The sequence below is a fragment of the Leishmania major genome, chromosome 6, assembly GCF_000002725.2.
Source record: "Leishmania major strain Friedlin complete genome, chromosome 6".
NCBI lineage: Eukaryota > Euglenozoa > Kinetoplastea > Trypanosomatida > Trypanosomatidae > Leishmania > Leishmania major.
The window spans coordinates 266,994-292,062 of NC_007247.2; the positions used below are offsets into that span (position 1 = coordinate 266,994).

At 63.6% G+C, this 25,069-nt stretch overlaps 5 protein-coding genes across 5 annotated transcripts; all 5 read left to right on the top strand.

Annotated features, from left to right (window-relative positions):
* Positions 1–1,046: 1,046 nt before the first annotated feature.
* LMJF_06_0700 (conserved hypothetical protein) lies at positions 1,047–3,260 on the top strand (the record flags this gene model as incomplete). The annotated part of the gene is made up of 1 exon (XM_001680789.1): positions 1,047–3,260. One exon carries the CDS (start codon positions 1,047–1,049, stop codon positions 3,258–3,260), a length of 2,214 nt encoding a protein of 737 aa, XP_001680841.1.
* Positions 3,261–7,410: 4,150 nt separating this feature from the next.
* On the top strand, positions 7,411–8,997 carry LMJF_06_0710 (hypothetical protein; the record flags this gene model as incomplete). Its single annotated transcript, XM_001680790.1, has 1 exon — positions 7,411–8,997. The coding sequence occupies one exon, from the start codon at positions 7,411–7,413 to the stop codon at positions 8,995–8,997; it is 1,587 nt and encodes a 528-aa protein (XP_001680842.1).
* A 2,915-nt stretch (positions 8,998–11,912) lies between these two features.
* Positions 11,913–17,210, top strand: LMJF_06_0720 (conserved hypothetical protein; the record flags this gene model as incomplete). The annotated part of the gene is made up of 1 exon (XM_001680791.1): positions 11,913–17,210. The coding sequence occupies one exon, from the start codon at positions 11,913–11,915 to the stop codon at positions 17,208–17,210; it is 5,298 nt and encodes a 1,765-aa protein (XP_001680843.1).
* Positions 17,211–18,508: 1,298 nt separating this feature from the next.
* LMJF_06_0730 (putative serine-threonine dehydratase) lies at positions 18,509–19,525 on the top strand (the record flags this gene model as incomplete). The annotated part of the gene is made up of 1 exon (XM_001680792.1): positions 18,509–19,525. The coding sequence occupies one exon, from the start codon at positions 18,509–18,511 to the stop codon at positions 19,523–19,525; it is 1,017 nt and encodes a 338-aa protein (XP_001680844.1).
* Positions 19,526–21,391: 1,866 nt separating this feature from the next.
* Positions 21,392–24,592, top strand: LMJF_06_0740 (conserved hypothetical protein; the record flags this gene model as incomplete). Its single annotated transcript, XM_001680793.1, has 1 exon — positions 21,392–24,592. The coding sequence occupies one exon, from the start codon at positions 21,392–21,394 to the stop codon at positions 24,590–24,592; it is 3,201 nt and encodes a 1,066-aa protein (XP_001680845.1).
* Between the last annotated feature and the right edge of the window lie 477 nt (positions 24,593–25,069).

The following is a 25,069-nucleotide window of genomic DNA, read 5'->3' on the forward strand; positions in this document are numbered from 1 at the left end:
GACGGGCACGCGCCTTGGCGGCTCGTACGTTGGGCTGCACAGACACAGACACAGGCACATATATATATATATACATAGGTAGGTAGGTAGATCGAAATGGGTGCGCAGGCACCACCCCGTCACCGTCACCATCGTCCTTTCTCTCTGTGTGGGTGCATGTATGCGATTCTAACGGGAAAATAAAATATATTCGTAACTCTCTTGTGTTTCAATGATCCCTAACCCGAAGTCCTCCCCCCTTCGCCACACCACCCCCACCACCACTAGCACACATCGACAGCAGAGCTTGTACGTGCAGCTGTAAGCATCCACACGCACGCAAGGACATATCTATGTACAGATAGAGGGCATGTATGTACGCAGTCGTCGGTGCGTTCCTGTCTCTCCATGCCCTGTCATACATGCATATATATATATATATATATGGGTGTGGATGATGGCCTTCCTCGAACCGGAGAAAGGAAGGGGGAGGACTAAGACCTCACTGCACGAAGCATTGTATGCGTGTCTCGGTCACACTCCTCTGCAAAGGAGATGGAGTGCACGCGTCACACGCGTGCGCACCCTCCCCCCTCCCCCTGTCGCCGCCGTAGCTGAAGGCTGCAGGGGCAACGGCCACTCTTCGTGCACTGCCGTTCACCCTGCCGTTTTCCTTCGCTGACCACCGACTTGCCTCACAATCTCTCCCTGTGCTTCTTCACGGTATCACAACGCTCACTAACGTCTACACATCCGGACATACACACGCTCGTCGGTTCGGCTCATCATCGTCATTACTCTCTCTTTCTCTCTCACTTCCATGCGCACACGCAGTCTCTCTCGTCTTCTGCGACTCTCCTCCCCACCACCACCGCCGCGGCCGCCGCTTGCACGACAAACATCCGCTACTCATCATCGTCGTTGTCTTTCCTTCCTCACTTCCTCACTTCCTCGCCCTCCCCCTTCCTCTTCCTTCCCTCTGATCAATTCTCTTCTTCAGCCCCCCCCCCCCCCCCCCCCCTCACTCTTCCCCCACTCCTCGCTCGCCGCCGCTTTGGTACGCTGCAATGCCGAACGCCGTTGTCACGCTGACCATTGTAAAGGCGGAGGCCCTCGTCGCGCTCAACCCTGGTGGCACGTCGAACCCGTTCTTCACTGCCACGATCGGTGCCCAGAGCGTGACAACGCCGGTGGTGTGCAAGACAGTGAACCCGGAATTCAATACGACCTTTACTTTCTACGGCTGCCCGCTTCCGGCCATGTTGACGCTGCGCGCCTTCAACAAAATCCAGTTTGTGGACATCGAGGACCCGCTCGGCACCGCCACGGTCACCCTCTTCGACGTGCAGCCGGAGACGTCGACGAAGGTGGTTCAGCTCAGCCACGGCGGCGTCGCTGCGCTGGCGCAGCGCGCACTGAACGGGTGCGGCGCGGTTACCATCACCTACAGCGTCGCGCCGATGCCCGCTGAGGAGGCGGACCCCACCGTGGAAAACTCGGCGTCCAAGCCGAGCAGCCTGCCTTCTTCCACCGCCGCGCCCCTATCCGTGCCCGCTGCCCACAACATCGATGGCACCGGCCCGGTGTCTATCCCCGTCGCCTCAGTCCCGCGTGAGAGCGCTGCCGGCACGCTGGGCTCCGTCACACACGTCGGCAGCAGCAACCTGCTCGCCTCCGATCCCAGTGCCACGAATCCAGCCGCGACCACCGCGAGACTGAAGCCGGACGAGGGTGCGACGGCCGCTGCCATGGAGGGCGCAGCCCCGTCTTTCCCGGTGCTTGGTGCGACGCCGCAGCAGAAAAGCCAGCTTACGCCGCCCAGCCTCGCGCCTGCTCGGCCGCCGGCGATCGCCACCTACCTCGTGCCGCAGGTAGCGCCACCCCCATCGTCTCCCGCCACTATGCACATGTCCGTGAAAACGGTGCCGACGAACGGATACGAGAGCTACGCTGTGCAGGGCGCGAAGCTCCCGCCGCCGCCGCCGATGCCCGAGGAGGCCGCCGCCGCCGATCAGGTGCCGCCATCCACGTCAGCGGAATCTTACTACGCGAACAACACCGCTCACAACGCCTCCGCGGCGCCGCCATCGAGCGCCGCTGATGCGCAGTCCTTGGGCAACCTCGCTATGCTTCCGGTAGCGCCCAACATCCCAGCCTCGACTCGCTTCGCCTCCCTGCAGGAGTCCACAAGTGCCGCGCTTTCGTTTGATACCCAGCAGCAGACGGCGTCTGCCAGCTCCCTGTACACCAGCGCAGCGCAGGCCCCGGCCACGGCGTCGCAAGCGAAGCTGCTCGTGATACCGCCGCACATCAGCAGTGCCGCGACTCCGACGCTCCTCCACGCCTCGCAAGCCTCGTCTCTCGAGGGCTCGCGTCTCCCCTCCGCCGCCCAGCTCCCGGCTTCTACGAAAAACCCAAGCGAGTGCTTTCCTGCTCACGTCCAACCGCCGCCACTGGCTGGCGCGCTCCCGGTGGCGACGGCACCTCGGTCGCCGTCGCTTACCTCGAGCACGACCAGCACCCTTCGCTCCACCCCCGCCGCGCAGTCTGCGCACAGACCCCACCATACCGTTTCCTTCGCGGCCAGTCCGTTTCCTGCCGAGAACTTCGTCGCTGCCCCTGCCTCTGCGTGGACCGGTGCCACCGCAACGTGTCGTGGTGTCGCACCGGCGTCTGCGACCGCCGGCCCGCAGCGCAGCGCTGGCGCCGCCTTCCCCAGCGGTGCCGACCACTGCGCCACCTACGCGTCGGCTTCTGTGGCCAGCGGCACGACCTCGCCGAGGCGCCGCAGTCCCCGCAGCGAGACCGAGCCCGGCGCCGAGGCCTCCGCCATCACATCTGCCTCGGAGCTCTACGCGGACAAGGAGTACCTGTTTGAGGTCGCCGCCACTGGTGCTGACGTCGAGGTGTTCCGGAGGCTCCGCCACGTCGATCCCACCCTCACGAACGGTTTCCTCGAGTGCTTGGACTACTCGGGCCGAAGCCTTTTGCACATCGCGGCATGGAACGGACAGCTGCGCGTGCTGCAGATCCTGCTATGCCCCCAGCCCGCCGAGCCGATGATTGACCTGCGCTCGGTTGTGGCGGCGAAGAGTGGCAACACAATCCTGCACGCGGCAGCGTGTGGCGGCCAGGCCGAGGTGGCGCAGTGGTTGCGCTACTCGCATCCCACGGCTGGTCCACTGCTGCTGTCGATGCGCAACGCCCGCAGCATGACTGCGGCCGAGTGTGCCATGGAGGCAGGCTTTCCGCATGTGGCACGCCTGCTGATGCCTAACTGAGCTGTGCTCTGGAACCGTTTCTGTCGACCCTCAGCCGCGGGTGGCCCCTGCGCACCCTGCACGGCTTGAAAAAACGGAAGCGGCGGGGGGTTTGAGCAGCAGCAGCAGCAGCACCGCAGCAGCGACGGCGCGCCTACCCACGGCTCGCACACGCATGCGCGCATACCTTCGTGCGTATGAGCGCGTATGCGTGTGTGCGCTTCCGTGTGCCCGTCTCGCTCGCTCTCTCTCGCTCTGCTACACGACTTTCGTTCTTTTTCCATCGCTCGCACACACACACACAAACGCAACTACACACACACACACACACACACACACACACACACACACACACACATGGATAGCCTCCAGCAAGGGGAGCGAAGGAAAAGCACTCCCAAGCCGAAGAGAGTGGCGTTGATGACGCACATGCGTAGATGTCACGTGTGTGTGTGTAGACGTGTGTGTGTGTGTGTGTAGGTGAGTGCTCGTCTGCGACAGGCGGTGTACGCTGTACGTTGTACGAGTCGATTCTCTGCGTCCTGCACGTCTGTGGCGGTGTGTCTGTGCGCGTATTACGGGCAACATGCACGTAGGTAGGTAGGTAGGTAGGTAGGTAGGTATGTGTGTGTGCACGTCTACATAACAGCTCTCGTCGTTGTTCTCTGCTCCGCTGTCGACGACGTGTGTTGTGGTCGTCCCGCGCACCTCTCTTCTTCGTCGTCCCTGTTCTGTCCTGTAACCTCCCTCGCCCTTGCAGGGAGACCTCATCGATGTTGTTGTCAGTTGTGTATGCGTGTATGTATGTGTGTGTGTGTGTCGATATAGCTTCGACCCCTCCCCCTCTCCCTCCCCCATTAACATATAGAGCGAAGGCAGGCGACTAACTGATGGCGGCGGTGATGACGGCCACCCAGTGGTCCTCGGCTCTCTTCTCTCTCCTCTCTGTTTCTTCTTGTTTTTCTCCGGTGTTGGTGATGCCCCCCTCGCACTTTCTTTGCCTGCACGTGTTGACTGCTTCGTGTGGCGCTTGCATGCGTCTGTCCACCACTCCTCCCCGCTACGGAGAGCGAGAGGGCGAGTGAGGCAGTGGTGCAGGCGTGTACCCTACACCCGCCCCTCCTCCACACAACGACAAAATACGGACATACAGGGGGAGGCGGAGGGGGAGGGCAGGCATGGTTATGGTCTTCCGCTCCTTTACGCGCTCGCTGTTTAACCGAAAGACGCGGAGTAGAGTCGTCGTGCGCACACGCGGGCTCAGGAGAGAGAAGAAGCGACGCACACTAGAAGGCAACACCAACGAGGGCAAGAGCAGGGGGCGGGCACGAACATCCAGCCAGCGAGCACCTGTGGTGCAGTGGAGGCGAAGGCGAAGAGGGAGGTGCGAGCATGAGAACGGGTCGGAGAGGAACAGCGACAGTGCGGAGCCACAACGCAACAAGGGAGGTGCGCACCTCCTTGCTTCCTCCTTGTAGCCTTCCCTCCCTCATCGCCTCTTATACCTTCTCACGTGCGCGTGCGTGTGCGTTGGACAGCTTCATCGCCCACGCTCCTCCCGTTCTCTTCATCGCCGTTCAGCTCTCCCTTCTCCCGCCTTGACTTGAACGACGTGGCCTCGCGTCCTCCTTCCCTCCTTTTCTGTGTTTACATTCATTTTGTATATCTCTGTCGTCGTGGTCGATGTTGATGCTGGCGATGTTGTCGGCTTCGTTGATGGCCACCGCGACTTCTACGCATCTCTCTCTCTCTCTTGCTCTTATCGCCAATGTGCGGGCCTGCGCCATGTTTGCATGCCGACACGTGCGTGGTATCTTTCGCATCAGTGATGAGCAGCTACGTGTCTGCTCATCTCTGGACTGGTCTCACTGCTGGTGTGCGTGCTTGTGAAGGCCGACAGGGAGCATGAGGGGCGAACCTGGGATCGGCCTGTCCTGCTTCGCCGCCCCGCATTGCTTTCCTCAACCGCCTCCAGTGGGGCACATGCGGTTCTGCATCTGTGCAGGTGCGCGTGAGTGTACGTGTGTCGGTGTGGTGCTTCACCTGCATGCCCGTATATATATATATATACCCTCTGTTGTTCTTGTGCTTCTCTCTCTCGCCTGCTCTCACGCGTCCGTCGGCGAGGCTCCCCACCGCCGCCGCCACCGCTGTCACCACCTCTCCGCTTGGCCCCTTTGCACTCAAAAACAGCTGACGGCGCCCGTTGGCAGCAAGCGGTGTGTGTGTGTGTGTGGGGGGGGTGGATAACGCATGTTCCACAGCGCGAATGGGTGTGGGGCGGGGGCTAGAACAGGCGCACGCAGGCAGCAGCACACCCGCACAAGTAGGCACATATGCGTATGCACACGCGCGTGCGCACAGGTAGCGATGATGCTACGAAGCAGATGCTGTCACACTGGGTCAGCAGTGGGAGCTAGAGAGCTACAGCAAGCGAGCGATCAAGAGAGAGAGAGAGAGACTGCCGCATCAGCAACCGCTTGGTGTGTCTGGAAAAGGATACATGCACCCTAATCTGCAGGTGGCAGAGAGGGAGGGAGGCTGTGGCTAATCCAAGTGGGTGTGAGGGCGAACAAAACAACTCGAGCCACCCCCCCCTTCCCTCCCTCCCGCCTTCCCTCTCTGCACGCATACCCGCCGGAGTCTGCTGTAGTGTTGTACTACGACTGAATGCTTGCCTCTGTGTTTTGTGCCCGTTACGCGAAGGGGAAGCGGCGACGAAACCTGTATAGAGTGCTTGAGTGTGTGTGTGTGTGAGTGTGTATGTGCTGGAGCTCCGCTGTTCCTCCACAAGTTTTCCTTCTTTCCCGTTTGGCGGATGTGCTTGGTGTGCGGCGTCCGCGTGACACCTCTTTTTTCGAGCACGCAAACATTAGTGTTGCGGTCGTCCTGTACGCTTTGATTCCCTTCAGTTGCGTCTGTCGCGTTGCTGCCCCCCTCCTCCTCCCTCCTCCTCCCTCCTCCCCCCACCCCTACTCCCCACCCCGCCCATCGCAGACGGTCATGGGTAAGAGTACGTAGGTGTGCGTTGACTGTGCGGTGCCAGTGCCGCCACTACCGCCTTCTCCGTCGGCCTCGTCTTCCCTTGCCGTTCTTCGTCCCTCCCTCTCTGGAGATCACGCTCACGCCGACCCCTCCTCCTCATCCCCCTCCCTCCCACGCCTCTCTGTTGATGGTCGATTTCGAGCAGCTCTCTGTGTCCCTCCCCCGGTCTGTCTTCCTTTGCCTGGCCTGCTTTCTTGCAAAGACGCGCGCACACACGGAGAGGAGGGCGCGATGCTCTGGACATCCGTTTTACCGACTTCCAACGCCTGTGTCGCCCCCCTTCCCCCCGCGTGCCTCTTCTCGGGAGTGGTTTTCCGTGTTCGTCTCGCCGCTCTTTCTCCGTCTATTCGGTGACACAAACACACGGGACCTCCCCCCTCCTTCTTCGTCTTGTTCTTCGTCTTCTTCGTCTTGTTGCTGGACTTTTAAATTTCCATCTCCACCGCCACACCTGGCTAACTAAAGCAGGCAAGCACACACACACAAGCACACACATTCTTATTCGCGTGTATGTGTGTGTGCTTGTGTGTGCTTGTGTGTGTGCATGAGCACGCGCGCTGTACATGCACGGATGGCAATTTCTTTGTGGCCGACTCTTGAGCAGGCGGTTGCAACGCAAAACTGTAAGAGGGGGGGGGCAGGCAGGCAGCCACAGGCACGCGCACCAAAAAACAACGTGCAGAAGGGGTGTGCACCAGCGTTGGCCTTGGTGTGCTGGTGCGTCTGCCTGTGTCTGCCTGCCTGCCCCCCTTCCCCCCTCTCTTTCTCTCCTCTGCGTGAGAAGACTTTGTGGTCATCACGCGCGCACACGTACAGCGCGCTGAACTGTTTTTAGGGTGCCTCCACAACGCCCTCCCTAACTGATGCAGGAATAGGAGACCGCGCGCAGAAAACGGGTTATCAAACACACACAGCGCCTCCAGCGCGGGCGCTGTGCTGGTGTGCATGCCGGTCAGCAGCAGCGACGACGCAGCGGCGTTGGACGTTTCGCGCGCGCGTGCCCGCGCAGGCAATGAGGGGGTCGTTAGTGAGTGTCAACTTTCGTCATTGGTGTGTGTGTGTGTGTGTGTGTGTGTGTGCAGGAGGGCTCCAGCGACAGCGCGGCGCTCCTCAATCATGAAGGGACATGGTTGAAAAGGGAAGACGCGAGCGTGCAACGCGTCAGGATCCGCAAGTGAGTACCGACGACACCGCTAAGGTGGCGGGGAGACACACACACACACACATGAACAGACGCCCGCAGAGGTGTGAGTCAGTGTCTCGCTCTCGCTCTCTGACGATCTCGTGCATCACGGCGACTGCTACTTCTTTCCCACCATGCTACACCACTCTCTCTCATGTGCTAACGCACGTGCTCGCTCTTCAGCTACTCTGGAATCTCTGTCGTCGTCTCGCGCCTCTTCTCCTCGATCGTTTCTTCACTTTTATTTTCGTCTCGCGTCCCATGTCGATGGCTTCACCTGGCAGACGCAACTCACGCACGCACAACACCCGACGCGGCGCCCAACGAGTCGTGCAGCGCCTGCCCCTTGCCCTTGTCTTCTCACGATATCCTGGCCGTGCGTGCATGCGCTTCCCCTTCTCCGATCATCATATTTTTTTTTTGTTGCTGCTCTTGCTCACGTTTGTGCCAGCCACCGCGAATCCACCACCACCCACCACCGCCACCGAAGCGACCGCTGACGGCCTTGTGTGGCTGCTCCGAGGCCCGCCGTTGCGAGCCGACGGGGATGGTCTACTGCACGTGCAGCCACGGTGCCCCGCGACTTCAGAAGCCGCAAATGATGAGGGCGGGGGCAGAGGCGCGAATACCGACAGCGGTGGCGGCGATGGCAGCGCCGCGGACACGGTGCTGACCACGCTCTCTCCAACAATGGCCACAGAGACAGCGGCCGCCAGCCGCAGCAGTGCCACGGCAGTGGATGGCACAACTCAGACGAGGGACCTCTGGATGCCACCCCTCCCACTCCAGGACCTGGTTAAGCAGTTCACCCACCCACACCATTACGGCCTCACCGAACATGCGCCGAAGGCGCTCGTTGGTGCTACGGCTATGGTCAGTGCTGTCGCTGACGCCGCCAAGGACGAGGCCGGCAGCAGCAACGGTGAACTGCATCGTGCTCTAGAGGACTTCTCCCAGTACACCCACGAGACGGTCTCGGTCGAGTTCAGCGTTGATGTCTTCGACCCGATTCGGGGCGCATGCGTGCCCTACATGCACCCGCTTCGTGCGGCAGCAGCTCGAACTGCAAAGGCTGACGACGCTGGTGAGACAGCGTCGCCGCGGCACGCGTCAGACCTGTCCATCGTGCATGGCTGCAGCGGCTGCGCCCTCCACTCCCTGCCGGGTAGACGTGGCGCTTCAGGCTGGGCGGCACCGGTGGCGGCAGCGACATCCATGTCGTCACGCAAGGCTAACCAGCGGAGACGGAGGAGCGCATGTTTATGCGCTCAAATCTTCAACAATGCCGCGGACGAGGCGCTGTCCTCCTTGCGCGGGCTCCAAACAGCGATCGCGACAGACTCGGAGGGGGCGGCCGCCGCGCCGGCTAACGAGGACGGGGGGGGCCGGCGCTGTAGCTGTCGGCCGTCCTTGCACTGCCTCCTCAGACGCAGCAAACACCAACAAGTCTGTCGAAGCCTCCGTACCGATGGTGGTCGGGCCGTTGTCAGCCCCCGAGCAGAGCACCGGGCAAGCACGCCGATGCAGTGAACACCACGACAGCGCTGAGAGGGCAGAACTCTTGGCTCGGCGGCGCCTGTCAGGGAGCGCACAACCGCGTAAAAGGTGCCGCGCTCAGCAACGGTACTGCGTGCGTCTGCATGCTTGCGACCGGCTACTCTCCCCCGGCAGTTTTTCGCCATCTCGTGGAGGGAGGACCTTGCGGCGGCACGCGCACTGCTGGTCGATGCATCCGCGCTGCTGCAGTGCTGCTAAGAGGTTCTCGACACCCTCCTGACCACCTCGCCTGCCGGGCCGTCGTCGCCTTTCTCGGCGTCCTCTGCATCTCTGCGCGGCCTCTCCGGGATCCGCATGCGCGGCTGCCGTTCCAGCCGCACTGCGACGCGGGTCCCCGTTCGAGGTGCGCGGCCAACGGTTGCGTCAGCGGCTGCCTTACCTGCTCTGTGGCGAGGAACCGGCCCCGCTCATAACGGCAGCGGCGGCCCCTGCTGAGGCGATGGGGGTCCGCTGCACCGTGTCGTGTGGTACACACTTTGGCAGCGAAGCTGCCGTCAGCCCCGTCGTCGGCGCTGTCTGTCGCTTCTTCGCTGAACGCGAGGAGAACGACCGCAGCGACGGCGACAGCGCCGTCCGGCGGCGTGCTGGAAGACGGCTGTGGTGTGCCTGCGGGAGGGGGGTCCGCTGCGACTCCGCCCATTGAACTACTCGCCGCGGCGTTGATGTTTTCAGCACCGTCCGCAGCAGCTTGAGCGACGACGCTGGTCGCCCGTGTTCCGCTCGCTCTCGACCGTATCCTCCTCACGGCGCTCCCATAGCTGCATCCGGCCATCCTAGTGCTCACGCTTGACGTCCGCGAGGACGCTGTGGTGCCGACGGCACTGCTGGAACGCGTACACAGCGGATGGCAGACGCGTGCGGCGGCAACGCCCGTGCAAGGCGCGTGCAGCGCTGCCGCTGGCCACCACGACCGCTGCACCCATCACCGCATCTGCCGCGTCGAAAAGCTCGCGCGCTAGGGCTGTGAGGCGCAAGCGTGCGGCTGCATCTGCTGGCGCTGGTGATGTGGGAGACGAGGAGGGCATGAATCTATTTCACCATCGCTACGTCTACTTCCGTGAGTGCTTCAGCTCTCTGGCCCACCTGTACGCCGAGCTTCCAAAGTTGCGCTTGAGTGGAAGGGAGGCGTGCACGATGGCACTCTTCTGCCTGCCGCGTAACGCGTCGCTGCGGGCGCCGTCGGGGGACACAGGCGCATCGGCCGGGCTGTTCAGCCGAGGCTCAGGACAACGTGCGTGTCGCCATCGCGCTCACAGCGCTGGAAGAGTCGGCTGAAGACGCACTAGCCGTCGACTTGGCCGTGGCAGCTCCCCTGCCCCCAACCCCATCCATCCGCCACGTCGCCCGCCGGGGATGCTTCCTTTACGCTTGAAGTCACCACTGCCGCGTTGCCTCACGGCGGCAGGGTGGACCTGCTCAAGGACGCCCGTGCGTTTCTCGCTCGCTGAGGTGTCTGTGCGCGCTGTCGCCGCCGCGGCCGCCATTGACGTCATCATTGCACCTCTTTCCCACTCTTCACATTTCGCTCCGCCCCCGTTGCCGCCCTCGAAGCGTCGTGACACCACACACACACACACACACACGCACACGTGTCCGCAGACAGAGCCAGGTAGGCGTGCATGCGCATGCGTCTCCTCGCTCTTGCACGGTATACCTCTTGCACTACGGCAGTGCCACCGGACCGGCGCTGATCATGATGCTGCTCATCAGCTGCATCGCACGCGCGCGCGCTGTCTGCCTCTCTGCGCCCGTGCATGTGATGTGCGCTCTGTCGGTGGCGAAGGTAAGGCGAAGTGCGAGCATGGCGTGCCAAGCGCTCGCGAGCACCAGCAGCAGCAGCATCAAGCAGCGAGGCCTTGGAAACGAAGAGAAAGACGGCGCAGCTGCAAGGAGTGCGCGCGCGACCTCATGATCTGCAGGAACAGGCAACAGAGAGCGGACGAGCGCATGGCCATGCGCACGTGTAAAGTTGCGTCATTTCGTTTCCCCATAACACCGAGACAGCACTCTTGCCGTCGTGTTGCGTGCATCTGCGTGTGCGTGTCGCTCTCCCTCCTATGACGCGGCACCGACCTTGAGTGAACGCACTGCACGGATGCGTCACCACCACCACCTTAGCGGGAGATCGGAACCCCGCCCTTTCCATTCCTCCAGTGACAGCAGTTGTGCTGAAGTTCAGCCCTGCTATCTTCCTCCTCCTACGTATGTGTCTCCAGCTACTTCTCAGCCTGTGCTGCACGTCACGACGGCGACGACGATGACATTGCACAACACTTCATTGCCCTTCCGCCGCCGCTGTTGCTGCTGCTACCCTCTCCCTTCTCCCCCTCTCTCGCTCGGCCTGTATCTCTTGCCCAACCTCTGCCGCAACGCCTCTCCCTGCTCCCCACAACACACATACGCACACACACACACACTCACGCATGCGTGATCCTCGGCAACAAGCATTCACGCGCGTGTCGGTGCCACCTCTCCATCGTGACCACCTCTCCCTCTCCCCCCTTCTCTCCCTCTCAGCGCAGCCTCAGAAAGCGAGTCAGCGGAGGGGACGCGGAGAAACGGAGCCCAAAGTGGAGACGAGCAGAGAAGCGGAGGCTGGCCCCCCCCCCCCCCGACACGAGATCACTGGTGCGCGACCGAAACCCACGCACGCACCCCCCGGCGTCCTTATCTCGCTCTGTCCGCGTGCGGGTGCGGGTGCGTTTTTCCATTACCCGATAAGTGCACGGCGACCGAGGGCTGAGCTCAGCCGCTGCCGCTCCTCCAGCTGCTCCACGTCTTCGTGAGCAGACAGCGGTCTGCCTTTGGGTGAGCTCTGTCCTGCTGTTCGTCAGCGCGCACACGCGTAGAGGCACGCGAGCAGTTCCAGTAGGAGACCACCACCAGCCATGTACCATCCTCTCCCGCATGGGGGTGGGGGCAGCTCGAAGAGTGTTGAGCTGCACGTGGACGGCCGCGTCTCGCAGGTTTCCCTGCAGGCGGCGGCACAAGCCACCGTGGCGGACCTTCTCTCGACTGCCGTCGCAGCCTCATCGTCCACCATCCCAGCAAACACGCTTTCATCGCGGGAGTTGGCGAGGGGGTTTGCCTGCACCGATACGGCGGGCAACAGGGTCAACCTGAGCGCTCTGGCGGTCTCCGTTCCACCACAGCTGGTGGTGACGCACATCGGGACTGCCGGCCGCGGTGGTGACGGTAGCGCGAGCGTTGTATCAACCGGCGCGGGCCGTAGCGGCGGCTCTGGCCGCTCGGTGTTGTCAGCGTCGGCCCCTGGCCGTGGGCGCGGCCGTGGTAGGGGGCGCGGGCGTGGGCGAGGCAGCGGGCGGGGACGTGGCGGCGCCGCCGCTGCTGCCAAGGCTCAGATCGCGGCCGGTGACGAGGAGGACGGCGTAGATGGTGTTGACGCCGAGGACGGAGATGACGGCGAAGAGGCGGAGCCCGGCGGTGCTTTCAGAGGCATCGCGAGCGACGGCGCCACAGCAGAGGACGACGAGAGTGGCAGTGATGAGTCCGACGGTACGTCGGAGAGCTACAGCTCCGACGACGAGGACAGCTCCGAGGACGAGGACAGCGACAACGCCGACTCTTCGCTGACCACAACGAACACAAGCACCACCACGACGCGCTCACGGGGCGACCACGGCGGAGCGACCACGAGTGCCGGTCGTGGGCGTGGACGTGGTCGCAGCGGCAGTGGGCGAGTCGCGAGTCGGACGTCAGCCACGTCTTCGCGCGGCTCCTCGGCGCCCCCCACGCCGACAGCGGCGAGTGCCACGGCTGCGCGGCGCACTCGCAGGCGCAGTGCCTCGGGATCGCCGCTGCTCCTCACCCCTGACGGGCTACCTATCAAGCGCAAGCGCGGGCGACCACCAAAGAGTCAGCAGCTGGCGTTTGCGACCGCCGCTGCAGCTGCTGCTGACGCCGCGGCCGCGTCGAGCGGCACCATGAGCACTGCCGCTGGTGAGAAGCTGCCGCGACGGACGCGGCGGGGCGTCAAGGAGGCGCCAGCTGAGGCTTCAACGAGGGAGGTGAAGCCACGCCGGGGTGGGCGACGCCGTCGCGCCGACGCGGAGTCGGAGGAGGTGAAGGGGCAACAACGCGCAAGTGCCAGTTGCAAACTCAAGGGTCGCAGCTCTGCCGTCACCGTCGCGTCAGTTGACGACATTACCGGCACTCTTAGCGGCAGCTGCCGACGAGGTGGATGGCGGAGGGGTGTCGATGACGCGGCCACTAAGCGCAGTCGGTCGCCGTCACCGCCCTTACAGCCGTCTGGAAGCAGCAGCGCCACCACCACCACGGCGGCGGCCCCGCTATTTACTGCGTCCGCTGTGATCGTGACCGCTGTCGATGGCACGGGGGGCGGATGCGCCACTCCGCTTGCCCCAGGCGCCCTCACCGCATCGGCGAGCGGTGCAGCCACGGATGCGGCCGGTGCGACGTCTGCTCCTGGCGCTCGCACGATCGCCCCCCTCGAGCAGCAGCAGGAGCAGCTGCTACGTCAGCAGCGCCGCCGTGTGCGCCTTACGTACAACGCTTTCTACCCATCATCCACTTTACACGCTGCGGTGCCAGCCACCATGGGCACCCACAGGGGTGGCGGAGCGGGCGAGGGCACCGCGGGGGCACGCGCGCATCAGGCACACAGCGCCGCCGCTGCAGCACCGCTGGAGGATCCTTCGGCGAGGCTGATGAGGCCGCGCTACGTGTGGAACGGCGGAGACCGCCCCCGGCAGCACAGCTTGTCCTCCGCGGCGTCATCGTCACCTGTCGACGACGTGCAACTTGGTGGTCGTGGCGTGCCGACGATTTTCAACGAGGCGTGGACCACCCTGTGTTCTTGTCTCAGCAGCGCTACAGAGCGCCGAGGCGCTTCATCCGCTGCGAGCGCGTCCCCCACGATGGTGGACCCCTCACACACGGCGAGTGCAAGCCAGCTTTACGTGCAGGCGCAGCGGATCGTCTCCTTGTGGCGCGCCGAGCAGCACCGCACGCCGTCAATGTTGCTTAGCCACCCCTACAGCCCGCTGTTGATGCCTGGACTGCGCGTGTATCAGCACCCGCTGCCGCTGCTGGCGGCGACACCCGCACCTCTCGCAGCGCCGGCGGACGCCAACACGGCGACGCTCAGCACTGATCGGCTCAGTGCCGTAAAGGTGGAAGTGGATGACGAGGAAAGCAACGCGGTGTCGCGTCATCGCCGCCATCATCGATGTGGCGCTGCGCCACACACAGCATCGGTGGCGGCCGCTGGGCCCGGTGCGGAGTGCGGCAGCAGCCGTGTGCACTGCTATCCGAACCAGACGCTGGTTGTTCCCGTGGTCGTCGGCGGCTGCGTGCAGCTCGTCAACCCGGAGAGCAAGGACAAGAGCCACCAGTGGACGGTGTACGTGCGCGGCTTGTGGAACGGCCATCCGGAGGAGGTCGCTGGTGCGAATGTGCGGCCGCCCTCGTCGTCGCACGTGCAGCAGCTCAGGGCATTCCCCTCGTCGCCGTCCTCGACACCACCTGCTCGGTCGAACAACTCGCGCGTCAGCCTCGGCGATAGCAGCGCGGCTGCTGACCGTGGTGGTGGCGGGGGCGCTGCTGCGACTGCTGCCGCCCTTGGCGCGATGGGCGATTCTCAGACCTCCGTCTTCAGCGCCTCGACCGCATCGCCGGACGACTACCTGTCGGACTTCATCGATAGGGTGGTGTTCGTACTGGACGAGAGCTTCGTGCCGTGTGTGCGCACCGTCTCCTCGGCTCCGTTTGAGCTGACGGAGGTGGGGTGGGGCGAGTTCATTGTGTCCATGCACGTGTACCTGAAGGTGCCGGTGCACACCAGCGCCTCCCGGCGGGCACAGGGGCAGCTCCTCGAGTACTACTGCGGGTTCAACGGCCGCACTGCAATGCAGACGTGCGACGGTCGTGGCACGAAGCCGCACGACCCCGTCTCGACGTACGTCACTGGCGGCGTGCGTGGCCCGAGCCACTTGTGGAATGCACTGACGACGCCACCGCCGAGCACGTCGGGCACTGTACCGCCCACTCCGGCGCTGTCGCTGCACGAGCTGCGCCACGAGTGTCACTACGACAGCTTGCTCGACATCAACTCGAACAGCGGGGCGCGCGCGACCTACTACCGTGGCCCATACCTGCCGGTGCACTTGGTGACATGCGACGCGACGTCTTCCTCAGCCTCCTCGCAGTCGTCATTGTCATCGAGTGACAGCGACGCGGATGGTGGCGGTGGTAGCGACGGCGCACGCGGCCGCAGCGGCAGCGAGGTGTCTATCTGTGGTGGCAGTCCCACGGACAGCGCCCACGCACTCTCGTACCCGACCAAGTCCGACATGAGCGGTGACGGGTCGTTTTCCTCTTCCTGCAGCGGAAGCGTCACTCCCAGTCCGGCGCCAGCGCCTCAGCATCACGCGAATCTGTCCTCGCAGCAGCACGAGGCGAGGATGGGTGGGTCGAACACGGCACACATCAGCAGCAATAGCATCGCTGATGGGCTGCCGCTCGCCGGCATCGCCGCCGGCGTGATGGACGCGTCTTCGCCGCACGCGCGACCGCCACCGCTGCCGGTGCCGCCTGTCGGTCGCGGCACCGGCCGGCGTCCCCGCCGTTTTGGGGCTTCGCGAGCGCGCAGTGGCACGCCCCGCAGCCCTGCCAACTCAGGCGCTCCCGGCGCTGCCGGTGGCGGCGGCGTGCACCGCACCTTCACAGAGGTGCACGTCGGCCACGGCAGCAACGTGGTGGTGCTGCAGCACTTGCTGCGATTTAGCCACCGTCCTCGCTACGCAGCCGCTGTTCCGCCAGCTCGAGACCCGCGCACGCAGGGAGTGCACCCGGAGCTGCTGGGCTACACGATGGTGGCCGAGCCCGTCGTGACGGAGCAGTACGACGAACTCGTCATCCCGCTGGAGCCTTTTGCTGCCGTGGCAGGGCGGATGCGCAGGCAGGCCAGCCGCCGGCGGCAGACGACGCAGCGAAAGGGTGGCAACACATCGCCGAAGAAGCCTGACGCCGCGGGTGTCGAGGCGAAGCTGCACCACCTGATGGCAGCATTGGGCAGTCTCGAGAGCCACCTGCGCGCCACGTTGCGGCGCCAGCTCTCCTTGATGGGCGATGACTCGCCATCCCAGTCGTGCCACGCGCTGCCACCCCTTTCCAACAGCGAGGCACAGGCGCTCGGCCACCCGGGCGGCATCTCTTGCTGGCCGCACGTCCTCGACTACGGCAACGGCATCGAGCGTGACACATCCTACACCGCTGCCTACCTCGCGAGCATCGCGACGAGCGCAGAGACGGAGGGCTGGTTGTCGCAAGCACTCGCGGCACGGCGGGTGGCGCTGTTTGGCTGGCCGGCGGCGTCTTGTGCCTGGGTCAACACCGTCGGCGACGCTGAAGAGCCTCAGCCGCAGCGTCACGGCGAGGCAGCGGGAAGGTGTAAGACGGAGGGTGAGGGCTGCGATGGAGTGGCGAAGCGACTGCCCGGCCGAGTGGCCATTCCATCCACCATCCCGAATCCGACCACCACCGGGACGTGGCTGACCGCGCTGGAGTACGACATGGCGAGTGCACTCTTGCGCCTCGCCGCCAGTACCTCCGTGGTGACGGCACACGACATCTTCTTCCACGTTGTTCTGCCGCGCGCCGACGACATTGGTGCAGCCGTCTGGTGCAACCTCCACGAAGGAACCCACGCAGCACTGACACGGGCGAGCGCGGTCGGAGACTTCTCTTCGGATTCCACTGGCGCCACCGCGCTCAGGGCTGAGCCGGCGCTTGGGTGTACCACAGAACTGCAGCAGGAGGCCAAGAAAGGTGCAGACGTTCGAATGGGGCAGGCGCACGTCGACGAGGCGCGTGGTGGTGACGAGTTGCCGTCTGCGCCCTCAGCGACGGCACTTTCTCGCGGATATCCCCTCTGCTCCCTGCGCCCTAGTGACACCGGCATTGCCGCGCTGCGGAACGTGCTCTGCTCCAACAAAGGCAGCGGCTCCGTCAGCGCCGCTCACCACCCAAGCCAGGAAGCGTTCATGGCGTCGCTGCTCCGCGACGGCCAAAGTCGCGGTAGCTTCGGCCACGACAGCGATGTGGCGCAGCTGCTGACATGGAAGGCGGCGCTGGAGGACGTCATCGACACCATGCGCGTCGAAGCGGCGCGCCGGCAGGCCACCGCAGTCATGGAGGAACTGTAAGCCGACGTGGGCGTGGTGGCAGCGATGCAGGTGAGCGGGGCGAGATCAGCGCGGCAACGCCGCTAGGTCTTGTCTGCGCAGGTACGCGCGTGCCACACAGCAAGGGAAGGGGGACAACCCAGCCGGCGAGGCTCCCTCAACGCAGCAGAGACTAAGAAAGTCAACAGGAACAACACCAACGTCGAATTCAACGACGTAGACAAGAGTGAGACATGCGGGGGGTAAGTGGCACCGATGCACCTCTGCTGCACTCACAGCAGGGTGTAGAGCTACGAGAGGGAGGCAGGAGAGTGGTCGATGATGGAAGTGGGGACTCGCACACGCCGACACCAAACACAGCGGCCCAGGTGCTCGGCTCCATCAGCGCCACTCTGAACGGTGCAGCAGACACCTTCTCTCGCTCTCCTACCCACGCTCTCACACGCCTTCCTGCTGATGTGCAACAGCCCCCTCCCTGCCCTTTCCTTTCGACGCATCAAACACAAGCAATTCGCGTGTTTTCATTGCGTCTGTCTGTCGCTCTCGCTCTCGCACACACTTCTCCTCCTCCTCCTCCTCTTCTCTCGACCTCGCGCCACACATCACCGCCGCCAAACACACGCAGCAGGTGCAGCCACATTCTTCGACTGCCTCTCTCTCTCTCTCTCTTCGCGTGATCAGCGCCACTCTGCCTTCTCTCTGTTTTCCTTTTCAGTTTTAGTTGCCGAACGCCCATTCCTTCACGACTTCCCCCCCCCCCCCCCCCACCCCCTCCACGGCATCCGACACGTCTTACCTAGCCCCCCTCACCCTCTCCGCCCTCCTCTTAGGTGTAGCCGAGACACGATCAACGAATCCTGCGGAGGTCTGCGCAACCCTTTTGCTCTGAAGCCTTCTATATACACCCACGCACAGTCACAGTGGCGCGCGGGCTTGCTGCCTTTCCACCTCCTTTCCACCGCCGCCGCCTCTGTCGTTTTCCCTCGCCAGCACACGCGCGTCTCGCTCGCTCACTCGCGCCGTCTCTGATCTCGTGAGCGCGTGCGTGGATGCGTGTCTGTCTCTGCAGCCGGCCGCGCAAAACTGCTGCTGCTGCTACGCGCGGATTACACTCTTGGCGTGCCTGTGGTTGTCTTGAAGGGCGCTGCTTGCCTTGCACTGCTTTCGCTTGTCGTGTTGTGGGCCCGTAAGCAGAGTAGCCGTGCATCGCCAGCGCTTCGCTCGCACGCACTCGACCATCTGCAGCCCTCTTCCCCAACGGTGCGACGTACCCCGCATTCCACCCAGCCCTGCACGCGGAAGGGTCTCGCAGAGACAGTATGCCGACCTTTAGCGACATCATGGCGGCGCGCAAGGCGCTGGACGGCTACGTTTATGAGACACCGATCATCGAGAGCAACGCCCTGCATGGCAAGACGCGGCACGAGAGTGTCCTGCTCAAGTGCGAGAACCTGCAGCGCACCGGCAGCTACCACGTCCGCGGCATGACATACCGCGTGATCCGCGCCAAGGAGGAGGATCTGGGTATCAACAATTTTGTTACCCACAGCAGCGGCAACGGCGGTGCAGCGCTGGCGTGCGCGGCGAGCAACTTCCAGAGCACGGCGCACGTCGTCGTGCCGGAGGACACCAACGCCCTCATCACGCGCAGCATCCGCCTCTACCACGGTAACTTCTACTACTGCAAGCCCGACCTGAAGAGCCGTGTCGAAATGGAGGCGCGGCTCCACTCGGAGTTCAACAAGGTGGCCGGCAAGAAGCGCAACCAGTGCATGCTCGTGAATCCGTACAGCGACGAGGCCATCATCGCCGGCCACGGCACGACCGGCATCGAGATCATGCTCCAGACAGACTGCTCGGTGGACTGCGTTGTTATCCCGGTCGGCGGTGGTGCACTGCTAGCGGGGGCGGCGATCGCTGTGAAGGGCATGAAGCCGCATGTCGGCGTCTTTGCGGCCGAACTGGCTGTGCCTCCGGATCACTACACGGTTTTCAAGCGCGGCGAGGTCATCGAGGCACGCAAGCTCAAGGGCGATGAGAAGCGCCCCAAGGGCAACAAGCACGGCATCCGAACGGAGCTGACGGACCTTGCGAACAGCTACATTGATCGCTACGTCGACGGCGTCGTGCACGTGTCGAAGGAGGAGATGTGCTACGCCTTCCGATATGTGTACGAACGCTGCAAACTCGTCGTAGACACGAATGCTGCCATCGCCGTGGCAGCGGTGCTGGCCTGCCCGCAGGAGCTGAGCAACTACCGCCGCATCTGCATTGTGCTTTCAGGCGGTAACGTGGACCTCAACGATGTGCCGAAGATTGCGACGGCGCGGCTGTGAGGTGTGTGTGCGTGGGTGTGTCGGACGCCTGTAGCAGGCCTGTGCCCGTGATCACGCTCACGCTCGCTCCTCGTGCAGCGGCGGCGATTGTATAAGCGCTGCTTCTCTCTCTTTCCCGGTTTCACCTTCCAACGCCCGTGTGCGCGGCTGCTCAAGTCGTTGACACAGCCGCACGGACGCACACACACACACACACACACACACACGTGCACGCACGCACGCACGCACCCATGCGATCTCTTCTTTTCGCCGTCGTCCTCCCAATCAATCTGCCCACACCAGCCCACCGACTGAAACAAGCAGGGAGAGAGAGAGAGAGCGCAAGAGGGGGAGGAGCTGAGAACGAGCGAGTGAGCGCGCTGTGAGCGTATCGGTGCAGCCGTTTGGGCGCGTCTCGCTCTCACTCCAGACGCCTGTGCGTGTGCGTGTGCGTGTGTGTGTGTGTGCGTGTGTGCCGGCGCCAAGACTGCGGAGAAAGACGAGTTCACACGCATCCATGGCGGCAACGGATTAAAAGAAGTGATGTATACGCTTATAGCAACTTGTTAGCTTTTTGTTTTACAGAGCATGAGTTCAGTTCTACTCGACCCCGCCGGCCCTGTCGCCGGTGTCCAATCGCGTGGTGCGAGGCAGCCCTAGGCACACACGCGCTGTAGAAGCGCTTCAGCCCAGTCACCTTAGCACGGCCTCTGCCTCGAACCCTGCCCCGCATGCCCGCCTCGCACGTCGCACCGACGCCGCGCTATCCGGGCCGTGACGGCTGACGCCCGTAGCGATACATTGCTCTGACCTCCCCCACGTTATGGGCGCTCGACCTCGTCACCGCCAGAAGTGGCTGTGCGTTGGTAGAGATAGGGTGAAAAGTGTGTGTGTGTGTGTGTGCCGGGCCCTAAGACACCACGCACTGAGAGGCGTGTGCGTGTGCGTGCGGGTGGCCTCCCCCCTACCCCACCCCACGTCATCGAAGACGCCTCTGAGAAAGAAGGAAGGAAGTTTGGCTGTGGTAGAAGACTCCCCCTTCCACTTCTTTCCCCGATTTTTCACTTGCTTCACCGGCCGTCATCGCGCCCTGATGGCGCAGCAGACGTCTGCCGGTCAATTCGTGCCAGCGCAGGGCATCTTGGCATGAGGCGCAGGACGCCGCTGCTCGATGTATTGGGGCTTGTGTGGCGGGCCACCTGCTGTTAGCGGAGTACCCTGATCAGCCTCTCCGTCTTTTGTCTGCTCCTGCGTTCGTTGCTGCTGCGTGGTCAAGTGTTCGTCGCCCCACTTCCTCTTCCTTCCGCTTTCGTCCTCGCCACCCTCACGCGCCCGCGCCGCTGTTGTGTTGTACGCTCACACAGTTAGACACATATATATATATATATACGAGTGAGCGTGAGTCACCGAGCTGGTATATATGTGTGTGCATGTGTGTCCTCTTCTGGGGCTACTGCAGGACCTCTTCCCTCCCCTCCCTTCTTCCACCCCGTCCCCTCGCATCAGAAGGCGGTTATATCCGCGTGAGACGAGCGAGACGCGAAGCGCAGCGAAGTGGCGGCACTTTCGAGTTGCAACATTATCCTGTTTCGTGTTGTTTGGTGCCTCCCTGTGGCTCATGCTGGAGGGGGGCTTATCCATTGATGCATACCAACCGAACAAAACTCGATGACGGGGGCGCTGAGCGGATGTGGGCGAGGGCTGACGCCGACGCAGTGAGGGAGGGGAAGTGAGGGAGAGGGAGAGGGAGAGGGGCATCTGTGTGTTATCGTCCTCGCCCTTCTCGCTCTCTTTTCTCACACTGTCCGCGTTGGCACTTGTGTGGACGGGTGTGCTCGTGGCGCTTCCGAACGATGTGTACGCCTGCATTCTCGTCTCGCAGTGGCCATGCCTCTCTTCAGGCGCGCGTGCGGCGTCTGCGAGCGACTCCCACCCTCCCTCCCCGCCATCTGTGAGGCGTGCGAATTCTCGTCGCCTGAACACTTTGTGTGCGCGCAGCCGAGCCTGCGTGCTTGCGTGAGTTGCTCTCTCCCTCTCTCACGTGCAACCCCGCGTGTGACGACGCTCTCTCCGTACACGTTTGCACGTGTGCGAGCATGTGTCTCCTGCGTGCGCCGCTCCCGTATCTCTACATGTCCCCATCTTTCTCCCTGCTGGTTCTCGGTGCGACCTCCTATCCTCTGTCGCACACACACACACACACACACACACACACACACGCGCACGCACGCACGCTCTCTCTCTCTCTATCTCTCGCTATGCAAGCCATTCTCGCGCTCCGCCATGATGCTTTCTTCATCCTCGAGCTCGTCGTGTCGGTGGTGGCCACCACTCGCGCGGCCAGCCTCTCCACAGCATCCTCAGCAGCAGCAGCAGGGGGTGCTGCAGGGGAATGCCCATTTTATGTCTCTCCTGCAGCGACCTCCAGAGGGCCCTCCGCTGCCCCAGGCGCCCGCGCACAACGCCGTCCATGCTCCGCGTGTCGCCGCCGCCTTGCCGCCGCAGGAGCAGGAGCAGCAGCAGCAGCAGCAGCCGTCCTACAAGTCATCCTCCTCTGCCGCCGCTGCGGCCCTCTCGCCGAACGCGTTTGTGCAGGCGCCGCCGCAGCGGCAGCGTGAAGGCGAGCATCCGCAGCACCGACGTGTGCCGGCCGATGGCACCAGCGCGACAGCGACGAGTGGTGGCGGTGGCGGCGGCATCGATGACTCATCTTCTGCCCTGAGCGCTGCCAGCGTGCCGGCGTCGTGGTCGTGCGAGAGTTCTGTTCTACCGCACCACGATGAGGACAGCGGCAGGTCCAGCGACGGCACGTACCAGTTCACCACGACCAGCTCCACGATGACCGAGCGACGCCCGGTTTCACTCAAACACGCTATATCAGTGGGGTCGAGCGATGATACGATGCGCTTGGCTGACCTGCGGCGGCGAGCGGCCGCTCAGGTTGAGAAGCGCGGCCCTAGACACCCAGCAGCGCCGGGTGCCGTCGGCGCCAGCGCCGCTGTTGTGTCACCATCGTTTTCGACGTCGTCGTGCGGGTGCCCAACGAATTGCGCGTGTCGAAGCGACGCGTCAGACGACGACGTCTTTGGTGTTTCGGTCGATTTTCACGGAAGAGCGAGGCCGGCGTGGCGTGTGCGCCCTGCAAGTCGGCCACGCGTGGCAAGCGCTGATGCGCGACGTGACGCGTGCACGGACTGCACAATGAGAGCTGCACAGGACATGACACTCTGCAGCGACACCTCCTCGGAGACAGGCACAACACCGCTGCAGCGGAGCAGTGAAGAGGACAGCGATGACCTCTGCAGCTCCTGCCGTCAGCATCGCTGTGTTTGCGGTCATCCTTTCTTTGAGTGGCGTCCAGCTCAGCACGGCGACGGGGAGGTTTCACTTAAGCTGTCAAGTCAGGGCAGTTCCGAGGGCGACAGCGGGGGCGGCGACGACGCTTCACTCTGCAGACTCTGCAGAGCCGCCGCTCGCACACGTGCAGTGCACCAGGATGGTACTGCCGCATCCTTCGCTCACCACGAGGACCCGCTCAGCGAAGGTGTGCGCGAGGATAGACGGTGCACGGGGGTGCCCCCGCTCCTACGCCTTTCTATCCCATGTTCGTCTGCTGCGACCAAGCGCGACAGCGCGAGCGACGCCGCGACGATGACGCAGCGCGAGCGGGCTGATCGACGGATGATATACGTACAGAGCGCCGCCGCACTCGCCAGTGACGCCGGCGGTGAGCGCCGTGGTGCGCACGACGCTACCGTTGCAGCGGCAAGAGAGCTGGATCGTTGTACGGGCAGCACGCAGACAGACGCCGTCGTCCCAGCTGCCGCGACGGCTAGTCTATCGGATGAGCAGCGCCGCCGCCACGCGGAGCAAGAGGCCGCGGCGGTGAAGAGCATCGCTGCTGCTCACTGCGCCGAGGTGACACTGCCCCTGCTGCAGGGCGAGCTGGCCAACTTTGAGGCCCGCGCGGCCGTGCAACAGCAGGCGCGCTTCCATGTAGTGGAATCGCAGCTGCGGGTGTACCTTGACGAGTTTCGGCAGCGCGTGCAGGAGCTGAGTGATCTCCAGATGCAGCAGCATGCTGATCGGCAAGCAGAAGCGGAAGTGGCACGGCGCGCTGCTGCCCGTGTCGACCGTGCCACCTCCCCGATGGACAGTGCTCTCATCGCCGACGCGGCTGATTCCACCCCGCAAGCTGCTCCGTCGCCCGTGCCACCACAGCGCACCGTCGGGACACAGCACTCGGACGGAACCCTCGAGTTGTTGACAGTCGTGCGCACAGAGGCCGCATCATGGATGGCGCAGCTGCTTCTCTCCATCGAAGCCGAGCGACGTGATGCCGTGACGCAGGACGAGACCGAGTCTCGCGACCGGCTCCTACACGTTGTGGAAGAGCCTCGCCGGCGTCAGCTGCTGCGCTATCAAGCGGAACTGCTCCACTGGCAGCAAGAGTGCGCGGCAGTACGTCACCGAGCCTCCTTCGTGTCTGATTTACGTGCGCTGGAGCTACGTGAGCGGCTTGCGCGGCAGGAGCTGAATGAGGAGGCGTCCGCGGTGCGGCGCGAGCTTGGCGAAGTCTTTGAGCGGCAACGCTGCCAAGCTGCGGAGGCGGCGGCGCACTCTCAGATGAAAGCACTCGAGGACGAGCTCGCCAAGGTGCGATCGAAGCTGTCCATTGTTGAAGCCGAACACGCCGACACCCTTGAGCACGCGAAGCAGCTTCGCCTGCAGCTTATCCACGCGTTGCGCATGCCCACCGTGACGCTCGTCGATTGCTCGGGCGTGTCTGCAGCAGCTCGTGGCGCTGGTGACGCCGCCGCCGCCGCGTACGCCTGCCCCAACGCGAAAACAGAAATGGGGCGCGGCGACACGTTGGACATGCGTGGGAACACTCATCAAGGCTGTGAGGATCGCGCTCCGAAGGCTCACGCTGCTTCATCGACGGGCTCAGCCACCGGCGTGGCCCCGTGGCACACTGTGCCGAACGGAATCCACGGAGGCTGGGAGGACTTGCCTGTGCATCAGCGTTTTGCCCGCGCGCATCAGGAGGCGCTGCGCGTGACCCGGGCACAGTGCCGCACCGTCTGATGCCTCTCCCGATGCCCGGAGCGGTTCTGTCGAGTCTTTTGCTGTCATTGTGCTGTGCGATCGACTGTGGCGCGCGCGTGCCCGGCGGCTGTCGCCCCCCTCCCTCCTCCCTGTCGCCCCTCATAGAAGAGCACCATAGACTGTAACGGAGCGGCAGCGTGCACGTTCTTTCTCCTTCTCTTGTGTGTTTTCGCTCCTCACGGACGGCAGAGGGAGTGTACTTGTCAAAGACAGCGGCGTTTCCGCGTGCGAGCACGGAGGCCCTCGTGACCACTGTTCACAGCATAATGGCAAGGGCCGCGTGTAGTGTTGGCGTACGTGGCCCACCCTCTACGCCCTTTGATGCGGCACGTCCGCCGCGCCATCCTTCTTGCCGTGCCGTCATCCTCCCCTTCGCGTGCTTCGCCTCTGCCGGCGCACGCTCTTCGAAGGCTAACAGGGGAAACGGAAAACAAGAACGTTGATTGGCGCGCATGC